This window comes from Cheilinus undulatus, linkage group 10 (genome assembly GCF_018320785.1).
Source record: "Cheilinus undulatus linkage group 10, ASM1832078v1, whole genome shotgun sequence".
Taxonomy (NCBI): Eukaryota; Metazoa; Chordata; class Actinopteri; order Labriformes; family Labridae; genus Cheilinus; species Cheilinus undulatus.
The window spans coordinates 16858869-16870313 of record NC_054874.1 but is presented as its reverse complement, the minus strand read 5'-3'; the positions used below and the strand labels follow the sequence as shown (position 1 = coordinate 16870313).

Genomic DNA, 11445 nt, shown 5'->3' with positions numbered 1-11445 from the left:
TAAAAGTCAAAATATGATGCCAAATTTTAAATTGTGAGTCTAAAAGGTCAAACTATGGGATTATGAAGTCAAAATTTGCAGTTGAAAATATGAGATAAAATATGAAATAACTGGTCTAAAAGGTCAAAATATGAATTAAAAATTAGAATGATGAATCTTAAAGCTCAGAATATTATATAAGAAGTCAAAATTATGAGTTGAAATGCTCAAAGTATGAAATAAAAAGTCAAAATCCTAAGTTTGAGTCCTTATTGTGAGATGTAAAATTAAAAATATGAAATTAGAACACAAGTTCTTTTCTTTTCCCACATTCCTGACCTCTTATGTAATTATTTTTACTCCTTACCTTTTAGATTTTATGACTTAACAAGGATATCTTAGATCATCAGGGATAAGTTTACGTTTTTATACTTGAGGAAATCTGCAGAGCTCATACTGATTGGCCAGTTGTAACAGAAATATGATAATATCTTGCAGGATTTAACTGTTCCACGGGCCGGATTTGGCCCCCAGGCCTTGAGTTTGACACCCCTAGGTTCAAGTGTGCAACCCATGTAAAGAGGCTATAATCCTTATCACAGTGCCATGTGTTTGAATCTGACCTCAGACCTGTACCTGTTTGTCTCATGTCCTCATCTCTCTCCTCCCAACATCTCCTGTCTCTCTTCAGCTGTCTGCTCTTTTAAAGGCAAAAATATTCTAAAAATCTCTCTGTAGAACTCCATAGTACCACTAGGGGCACTAATTCACCACCACAAAATGAACAGCTGCTCTGCTGTGTTCTTTAACTTATCAACATGGACATGTGTAGATAAGATTAGAGAGAAATGAGGACTATTAGGCCAGTTTTTGTTTTAAGAAGACTTTCTAATGGTGATAACTAAACATTAACCCGTTAATAATACTTTATATGCTGACAGATCAGAATGAATCATCTTGCAGAGTGCATTAAAATGTCGTCTTTTAAATCCAGGTCCATTCAATGATTCCGCCCATCATGGCCGACAGATGCAGGCGGGCTTTGCAAAACAACGATGTGCTCTGCAGAGCGGCTTCTTCGAGAAGTCTTTCAATCGGATATTTGAGCGTGAGGCTTTGAGCGACCCGCTGAAACTAGCCCGACAGAACCGCATCCAGCAGGCAAAGAAAAACCTGGGAAAGGCCTTCCTGCCTTCCAGCAGCATCAAGAAACCGTGAGCACACAGATACACAAATGTTAAAAGGCTTTGACACTATAAAGCTTGCATTACTTTAAGGCAAAAAAGATTTTGAGAGTGCTCCAGTAGAATGCTTCAGAGCAGAGACACAGGCTGTTACAGTTTTGATTTATTTTTTATGAGTAAATATGCCAGATCAAATGTGCCTCAAACCCTGTTTTAATCTTCTTCGAAAGCAAAATTTCCAAACTGAGAGCCAGATTCACAACGGACTGTAAAAACTTGCACCTGTTTAACCTGTGCAAACGAGTCAAATAGACACCATATAGCTCACAAAGCTCATGCAGGGTTAAAGGGTTAAATGCAACCCAAGTGTGCTGCTGAAGCTTTGTCATCCAAACCTATAAACATTTCCCTTCACTCCCAGCTAGTCCCCTTCTTCAGCTCCATCAGCATTAGAGCTCAGCTCCATGTAGATTAAATGACCACACAGCTTCTCTCCACATTCAGACACAAAACAAGAGCAAACTGCACAGAAAACCACTACTTAGATGTTTTCTGAATATTATTAGAGCTATAAAGGGAGCAATATTTTGGGCAATAATTGTTTGTGCTTTATTGATCATGAATCTGGCTCTGAGTGTTTAAAAAAAAATCCTACATTAGTCCAGAGGGTGGAGCTGTACAGAAACATACTTCAGATTAGTTTTATATAGGATAAATTGAAATATTAGGACTTAAATATGGACGATGCCTTTTCAAAAAACAGATTTTTAAACTTTTAATTAGTGAATCAGTTTACTGTGAAATTTCTTTCTGTCATCCCTGTTCTTTTTTATGCTATAATAAAATCAAACCGTGTTTTTTGTTGCATCCTCTCCTATTTTATAACTAATTTTCATGTCTGCAGCTGTGGTTCAGGTAGTTACTATGGGGCTCTATCAGGACCAGTTGAAGCCATGAGTCCGCTGAAAGTCCCTCGAAAAGCCCATCCTTCACCCGGACGTAATATCCTCACCTCTCCCGCTAAAAAAGGCAGCGGTTACAGGTTTATGGCAAGAACTATTTTTAATGGTAAAAAAAAAAAAAAACATACATACAGTGTCGATAAAAAGTATTCAACCCCTTGGGAATTTTGCCCTTTAACTGATTTTATAAATCAAGCATGGTCAATATATAAAATTTGTATAAATATCAGTATAAGTGAAAACTTTTCTACAAGGTAATGTCAATCAAATAAAATATGTTATATAAAATAAGTGACTGCATAAACATCCCTCCCTTCAAGTCAGTATTTAGTAGATTCACCTTTGGCAGCAATCACAACACTGAGTCTGTGTAAGACAGTCTCAATCAAGCGTGCACATCTGGGCACTGCAGTTTTACTCCATTCTTCTTTGCAAAACTGCACAAGCTCAGTCAGGTTGCATGGGGATCAACTGTGAAAAGCTCTTTTCAAGTTCAGCCACAAATTCTCTGTTGGATTAAAGTCTGGGCTTTGACTCGGCCACTCCACCTCACCTTGTTGTCTTGAAACCATTTCTGTGCTTTTGCTGTATGCTTCAGATCATTATCTTGCTGGAAAATAAATCTTATCTCAAGCCGTAGTTCTCTTGCATACTGATGAATATTGTTCTCCAGGATTTTCTTATAATTTGCGGCATTCATTTTACCCTCTACCTTAATAAATCTTCCAGGGCCAGCTGCCGAGAAGCATCCCCACAGCATGATGCTGCCACAGTGGTGCTCCACAGAGGGGATGCTGATTTTGTGGTGTTATGAGTGATACTTTTCAAGAACCTTTTCTCTGAGTTGCTTGGAGTGTTCTTTTGTCTTCATGATGTAATGGTAGCTAGGAATGCAGATTAACCAGTGACTGACATCAATTGGCCGGCCCTCTGTTGAATGAGGTCAGTCACTTTCAAAGAGATGAAAATTCATGCAGTCACTTATTTAACCTTACATATTTTTATTTCATTGATGTTACTTTATAGATATCTGTTTTCACTCTGATATTAAAGAGGGTTTTTTGTAATTATTTTGTTAAAAGAGCTAAATTGTATCAAACATGGCTGATTTATTAAATCACTAAGTGTTAAAAAGCCAAAGGGCTGAATATGTCTATAGGCACTGTCCTCAGCTTTCATCAGGTACTTTTCAGAGCTAAATAATCTGTATTAATTTATGCATAATTATGATAACACCCTATCATCTCTTGCAGCTACCCCAATGTGACGCTGTCTAAAATGGAGCTGTATGCCTCTGACCCCTACGGCAGAGACAAAGAAGCACTAAAGGTGTTATTTTAACTATTCATTATAACTTATCTATACTGAAAATATAAAAATGATCAACTAAACACAGACACTGAAAATTCACATCAGGTTTAAAACTGAAAATGTGTGTGTGTGATGCAGAGGGAGGCAGCCATCCATCGCTCCAAGTTAAGAGACGGTCCATTTAGGATCAACCTTCACCCGAAAGATTATTTCCAACACAACCCATACCGCAGTGACAAGCCCCTACCACCAGCCCACAAGCCTCCCCCACCGGCAAAGAAAGTCTCTCCAATTCCCTTCAAGCCCCCCTCCCCCTGCAAAAAGGTGATGTTTTAATATTCACTCTGTGGCTGTTGGACACATCTTTGCTGCAAGAACATTGGGCTGTTGGGTTCCTGATGGTTAGAAATTATACTTCTATACAGAAAAAAAATATTATTTCCATATAAGCAAGCTGTAAATCAGTCCTACTTTATCCAGACACAATTTTAAATAAATGCTGTTAGTCGGTGTTGCAACAGCTGATGTTGCATTTATCCAAATCCAAGCTTATATGAATGTTTGATGCTGTGAACATAAACTTCAAATTGCTATCATTGTGTGCAAGAAACAGACTATATGCTATCTGTTGTATAACAGTAGCATAGTCTTATATCACTGTTTACAGCAGGGGTGTCAAACTCAAGCCAGGAACTCATGGTACAGTTTTACCTGGCCCTCAAAATCATATCATATTTTTATTATAATTGGCCCACCAGTATGAGGTCTGAAGATTTCCTCCAGAATCTACATGTAAACTTAACCTTGATGATTTAAAATTCACATTAACCCTTGTTAATTTTGCATCTCAAAATTGTGGCTTAAACTTATGATTATATATTTTTATTTCATAGTTTGACCCTTTCGATTCAGAATTTTAGATTTTATCACATATTTCGACCTTTTGAAACTAATTATTTCAAATTTTATCTCTTATTTTGACCCTTTAAACTCATGGTTTTTAATTTCTTTCTCACATAGTTGCCTTTTTAAAACATTTTGACTTTTGATGTCATGTTTTGACTTTTTGAACTAATAAGTTTGACTTTTTATCTCAGATTTTCATCCTTTAAAATGACAATTTTCATTTTTTTTTAATCTCAAAATCATCTATCATTGGTGCGAAGTTGTTTTCCCCCATGATTCATTACTGGTGAAAATGAGGTTGACAGTTTATGATTAAATGTTGACCCTGTTAGACTCTCAAGTTGGACTTAAGTTCAGACTCCGGTCCCTGGTGTGATTGGGTTTGGTTTGCAGTATTAAGCACGGTATCTGTGCTTGATACTGTGGACTATAGACTCCAAGTTAAAGGTAATGTTTAATAATAAAGGGTTTAATGCTCATGATAATGAGCTTTTTGATTTTGTGTAACAGTGACAAGCTAAACTATTCTTAGCTTTAACTAGTAAGAGTTTTTTTCCAGCTAAAGGCAATGTTGGCTGAAATTTTTTTTAATTTGGCTGTTATAAGAATTCTTAGTATTAAATCATTTCCTGGTTCCGTCTTTGATAGTATTTCAATTAGTCCTGAGCTAAGGTGACCAGATTTCTGAAGTGAAATGGGGGATGTTTAGTTCGAAGGGCTAAAACCAGTAAATTCTGTCATGATGTGTCCCAAACAGGGACACTTAAAGTTTTATGAATTTGACAAAAGTTTTGCATGAGGCATCAAACATAGCCTTGCGGCCTTGCAGCTCAACAATAATAAGATACTGGCCAATAATCAAATACAATAGGTAATTAATATAATACTATCACAGGACTGTTCAGCTATAGCTCTTCTACTCTTGATGATCATACATGTGGCCCACAGTGGCCTGTTGTTTTATAAAGCAGTTCACTGGACATTTATCAGTTTTTCTTCATGTTAAAGAAAACATATTTTATTTCAGGCTGGAGGAATGAAGGCGGGGACATTTGACTCTTATCCCACTCATTCTGCTGATCCATATGTCATTCGCCGCTCAAAACCCACCAATCAGGGGCCAGTTTTCCATCCTGCACCTGGCCCTAAGACTGCACCTGTGAAGAGTATCATCAGTGTCAATGTTAACAGGTTTGAGCCCAGTCACACTGTAGCCATCAGGGGTTCAGTCATCACAACTACCAAGTAGAACGGACGAAAATTTATCAGTAAAAGCAAAAGTGATGAAAACCTTGGTCATTGAAAATTGGCAAGTGAAATTATGAGTGAATTTATTGATTCGAGGTAAGTTTCATAACAATGGATTTGCATATAGAACCATAATTAATCATAATTTTGTGTCATTTATCAATTCTCCCTTATATTACAAAATTCAGTTATGATTTAATAAATGTCTCACAAATACCCTCAAATTGCTGCTAAAAGTGGTGTTTTTTGAACATATGAATTTTGAAACTTCACTGCTGTTAGCTATTTAAAAGTCTGAGTCACACAAATTACCACTTGCAACTGTGTATCTCATGTAACCACACTGAGGAGTTACCCTGAATGACATCATCTTGACCCAAAAATGATATTTATGTAACCCTGACATCATTTTTAATGTGTATTAATAAACCCAACCTTAACCATGTCTACATGATTGAAGCACTAGAGAAGTACTTTTGTATTTGAACATTTTTGTGTGTGTTTTTATTTCAGGAGTGTGCACTCATCAAACTACACTACAGCTGTTCCAACCGTGATGACCCTCCGATAACTTGATCCATGAAGCTACACAAGTGTTACCTTCCTTCATAGTATTAACGTTTATTCCAAACCTCAGGGGGGCAGAGCTTTGGAAACAGTGTAGAAAGCATCTGTCCTCTCTATGTCTTTATTATGTTATTGGTCTTACTGATAAAGCATCAAATTGTATTCTTTTTCTTTCCATCATGTAAAATATTCCAGTGACACTTTATGTAAGAGACAAATAAATGATTAGTTTAACTTTGTGTCTATGCTTGCTGCTGTGTTTACTTTTTAAAAAGACTGAGATAATAAAGATATCCTGGGATTAATTTGTCCACATGGATGCTACTGTTTTAAAACTGTGAATCCCTAATAAAAAATACTATATATTTAGGAAAAAACTGTCCAATCAGAAACAAAAAATGGTGGTTGACAAAAGCTGATGTATGATTTTTTTTCTACCCAATTAATGAATAAAACTTTGTGTCTGCAGTTATCTGAAAAAAAAAAAAATGGACTTCCTTTCCTATAATTAGGACTTTTTATGAAATATGTTATAAAATCTCATATGTTTGCCCTTGTCTCCCACAACGATATTTCATATCAAATTCATGATCTGCAATTAATAATTTTGACTTCATATCCATATTGTTTTTATCATGTCTCAGAATTGATATAAAGTAGCACAATTTGACTTTCTTTCCAAATTCATAATTATGGAAAACACCATGAGGCAGAAAATAGACAGCTTATTTCAGATCTCAGGAAAGAAAAATGAAGGTTGGGCAAAATAGAAATAAAAAAAATAAAAAGGATAAATAATTGAAAAGAACTCTGAAAAATAGGTGTTATAGGATTTCATGATCCCAGGTAAAGAAAACTAAATGAGAGAATATATCTTCTTGTTAATGCCAAAGGCGGAATTGGATATTCTGAAACACTCCATACCAGTAGGTGGCGGAATACACTGTTGAGGAAGCCTTTTCTTTCCCACAATGCACAGCGGCATTCAGCGCTTTATAAATGTATACGTGACTTCCGTTCTGCCTTTCAGTCTGAACCATGCTCCCTGGAAGTTTCTTCGACTTTAACTTAAATATTGTGAGTCTTTTTATTTTTTTAACTTGTATTATCATGGTACGACTGTTGATTATATAAAGAGGTGAAGTAAAAACACGTTATAACGTAATTCCTAGTACGAAGCAGAGTTTTTGTAGCAAAAGTAGTTATAGTTTCTGACGCAGACATGGTTATTTTTCTTATATTTACCGATATTTATATATAACCATTGTTGCGTCAAGTAACATAATTTCTTTTTAGCCAATCTAGATGTTAGAATTTCAAGTAAGAAGCTACATTAGCTTGAAAAATGAAACACGTGGCTCTGCTAAATGATACATGGTTAGCTTTTCAGATTTAAGGCGCATCAGATTAATGTGAAGACATGTGGACAAGGTTTAAAAAGAACGGGGGTGGGGGGCGAACATGAGTTTCTTTTTTTTATAAGAAGGCTCGCAATATTGTAATCATCATCTAAAAAATACTAATGAACATTGCTTTAACTCTTAAAGGGCTCTGCTCTTCAGAGAATATTTTGGCTAAAGAATTTCATAACTGATATATATTTAGATAAGTATGCAAACTAATGCACACTGCCCAAATCTTTGGTTCTCAACTGGTGGGTCTAGGCCCGTAGGTGGGCTGCAAAGACATTTTCAGTGGGTTGCTGGTGTGCTTTTATTTTGAGAGAAACTTCTTAATCTCTGGTCACAAATTTTGTTCTCTCTAGTCCAAATGGCCCAATTTTTCATCAAAACATCTGGTTATGATTGAAATATAGTAATTTTTTTTATCTGCTGTGGAGAGAGAAAGAAGTATCTTTGTGGAGTCATAAAGATGCAATAATTATATCAGCATCTTAAAGCGTTTAAAAAGTTTTTTTTTTTTTTTAAACAAAGCAATACCTGGCCCTTTTTTATAAGATGGGTACATGGAAGAGGAATGAGTCACATGTTACAAATTAACTCCTGCAGTTCTATGGAAGCAACAATTTGGCATTGAAGCAAATGTATACATTAGCAGCATTACTGTACACTTAAAACAATCTTTTTCTGAGCATTGAGCCTGCCATGTAGTTTTTAGTCAGCATAACTATTTTGATATGATTAAAATATCCAGTTATAGCCCAAACTTGATAAATTTCCCTGCCTCTGTCACCTGTCTGTTGAAAGCTTGCACAGTAAGCGCCCATGTGTGTTCTTTTGTTTGCTCTAATGTGTCATCTGTGTCTATTTCAGAAAGTCTTCCCTCCGTGCTGATGAAGTTTTGGAGCCAAGCTGCAGTTATGGGATAGAGCTACAAACCTGATGTCCTGCATGTTGGACTCGAGGTAAATAAAACAAAACCTGAATGGATTTTCGGTAGTTGCCCCTCCAGCTCTAAGTCAGCTGACCAGGCGTTGTTTGTGCCCGGCTCAGTGTTACAGTGCTGGTAGAAGAAGTCTCTGTGCCTGCTCTGAGCTGTGCAGGTTCTGTTTTAGAGTCTGCTGCTTCTGACCGGCTGCAGAGCTCGGCCCACTGAGAGTGGCCTGTCCTGATCCAACAGCAGGATGGGCCTAGTATAGGGCCGCACATTCAGACATCTGAAGGCTTAACTTAATGATATTCTGATTAATTCAATATTCAAATTTTTAAGAATCTGTACAACAGAAGTTAAGTTTTCATAGACAATGGTACAGTAAAATGACAGGATTTTACCCAATTAATAAAAATCAACCGATCAACCCTCAGTGTGGAAATGCAATCAAAATATTAAAGCAAATTTTTATTTGAAAAGTTTTTTCTTTGCGTGGTGTTGACATGTTTTGATAGTTAACCTTTTAAAGTTTTAGTATTACACTGAAATGAGTAATAAAGATGCATCATGTTTGTTTAAGGCAGAGAGAGACTGTGATGAGCTGCTCAATGCTGACCTGAATGTCCGTCTGCTTGCTGACTGATGGTGAGTTTTGTCAGTCTTTATAAAGTCTTTTTTTGCTGTGATGACTGAAAATATAAAACATCATGCTGACAAACACCATGGTGAACATTGAACTCTGAGCAAAGCCTCCGTCTGTCAGTGAGGCTGACTCGACCTGTTGCTCCTCTGCTGACTTGCTCATTTCTCTGCAGGAGCAGATAGAGCTACTGGCCTGCAGGGGGCAGTAAACGCCAAGAGGAGCACAAACTGGCCCAGGTATGTGATCCACAGTGAAGTGTCATGTAATGAATTAAACCCAATCGTGTACTGCCGTGGCAGAGACCACCTCTTCTCTGCTGTGGAATCTTTGCATTGGGAGAAAAAGGTCAGGACTTTGGCACAGGTTCATGTAAAAACAATTTACCAGAACCTGACTGAAGACCTGAAACATGCTGCTCTTATTCAGACACTGAGTGCATTTACATTGACTTGTATGGACTTTATGTTTTCAGGATATGTAAGAAACCTGTTTTGCATTCAGAAACCATGATTAGCTCTTATCCTGATTTTGGAGAACCTGATTTTGCTACCTGAAGCTCTTTAAAAGGAAATGACTATTAAAGTCTTGACTCAGGTTCTGACAACTGCTGACTATCTGTGCAGTCACAGCCTCAACCATGTGATCTATCAGCCAAAGATAGTGGTGATAAGACAAGGCCTTTTGGAATGAGTTTGCTCATCGTAATTAAAAGTATAGATGATAGTCACAACTGTCTTCGCATCTCTTCGCCTACCTGGTTGCATTGACGGGAAGACACCAGTCAGAAGGGGGGGGGGGGGGATCTCTTTGAATTTTCCCTCTTGATCTCTTCTCCCCCTGTGAAATGAAGTAGATGCATCACATCTGCACTTCAGGGTTGCTTTTTAAGTACTAAGCCCAGAATACTGTCCAGGGTCTCATTTTCTTAGGTTTTAAACTTGTGCTGTGAAAATAAAACATCACACACTAAAAACAGGATACTAGTATCTAACATGTAATGGAGGATATCAATAACCAGTTTTGTGTGCATGTAAATACCATGATCTCACAGGAGCAAAAGCAGGATCAGGCTCTTAACAGGATACTAAAGTCCATGCAAATGCACTCATGAACAATTCCAAGTATGAGCTTTTTGATTTTTTTTTTCTTTTTTTACAGTGTGTTGGTAGAAACGTGCCGGCTGGTCTTGATGGGACGTCCTCGCTGGATGTGACACTGACATGCCCGTGTTCGTAGATCTCTGCATCACTTGGAGTTTGGTGATGCACATAAGCTGTAAAGCTATTTAAGTGTTGCCCACTTTGACGCCTTCTTACATGTTTAATAAAACTTGGATCATTCAGAACCTCAGTGTCTATTATGGTGATTATTCACAAACAATTTCAGAATCCTGTCTGACCTATGTATGCTTTCTCTCTTATGTGTGCGACTATCATTACCACAAGTGTGAATGTGTACCAACTATAGTGTCAATGATGTGCTTGATAAAAAATAGACATGCCCTCTACCAGCAGAAAGGAGCAATGTTTACAGTGGAGCACACAGACGAAGTTAATGTAACACCCTATCTGAGATTGTAATAATGAAACTACTCCAGTGTGCTTTGTGCGTGTATAGAGCCAGTCAATTTTGAAAAAACCCTTTTCTAGCTTGAGCAACATTGGAATGCTTTATACAGTGTCAGAGGGAAGTTCCACTAACTTAAAACAGTCTAAAACATTATTTTGAATCCAGTGTGAGAAGCTTTGCGGCTGATGTTACATTTAACCTTTTAAGAGAATGAGAAGAAAATCAAGCTAGTTTTTGTTAACCCCAGAATAGACATGTATGATAAAGGAATTCATCTTCTTATTTATTCATTCTGCTACTTTGGACTTCAGCTTCAGTATCTCTCGAGGTCAGCATTGCACTTCTTTTGAACTTGGAGGAAAAGCAGAAATGACACTTCTTATTACTAAACACTTTTTGCTCCATTTTTCTTGTGACAGCCACATTTAGGACAAAACATCAGGGGTGACAAAACTGCTGCTTTAAAACAATGATGGGAGTTAGTCAAGACAACAGCTCTGCTGGAATCATTTTAGTTGTTTTTTTTTTTTTGATGAAGACTTTTTTTTTCTTTGTTTCCCGAAAGTCAGCACCCTGCATCATGTTACTGCTGTCATTTCCAGAGAGTAAACAGAAACTTGAGCCAACAAACTTGTCATTCCTTCCTCTGTGACCACTGTAGGCCTTCATTACAGTGGCCCTGAGAATCAACTGTAAAAATATTTAATGACTGCAGTCATGTAAATGCATTTTAATCAGTTGTCAA

At 37.1% G+C, this 11445-nt stretch overlaps 1 protein-coding gene, 1 long non-coding RNA gene and 1 other non-coding gene across 4 annotated transcripts; all 3 read left to right on the top strand.

Annotated features, from left to right (window-relative positions):
- Window positions 1-773: 773 nt before the first annotated feature.
- On the top strand, window positions 774-6396 carry c10h4orf47 (chromosome 10 C4orf47 homolog). Of its 2 annotated transcripts, XM_041797950.1 has the most exons (7): window positions 774-873; window positions 974-1193; window positions 2068-2205; window positions 3379-3454; window positions 3575-3760; window positions 5370-5533; window positions 6104-6396. In XM_041797950.1, exons 1-7 carry the CDS (start codon window positions 828-830, stop codon window positions 6159-6161), a joined length of 888 nt encoding a protein of 295 aa, XP_041653884.1. In that variant the 5' UTR covers window positions 774-827; the 3' UTR covers window positions 6162-6396. The 2 variants fall into 2 exon arrangements, with proteins under 2 accessions (XP_041653884.1, XP_041653885.1); XM_041797951.1 differs by lacking the exon at window positions 2068-2205.
- Window positions 6397-7102: 706 nt separating this feature from the next.
- LOC121516510 lies at window positions 7103-10476 on the top strand. Its single transcript, XR_005992484.1, has 5 exons — window positions 7103-7234; window positions 8431-8522; window positions 9069-9133; window positions 9304-9367; window positions 10290-10476. It is a non-coding gene; the product is annotated as an uncharacterized LOC121516510 (long non-coding RNA).
- Window positions 8565-8767, top strand: LOC121516878. Its single transcript, XR_005992520.1, has one exon. It is a non-coding gene; the product is annotated as a small nucleolar RNA SNORA74 (small nucleolar RNA).
- Window positions 10477-11445: the final 969 nt, after the last annotated feature.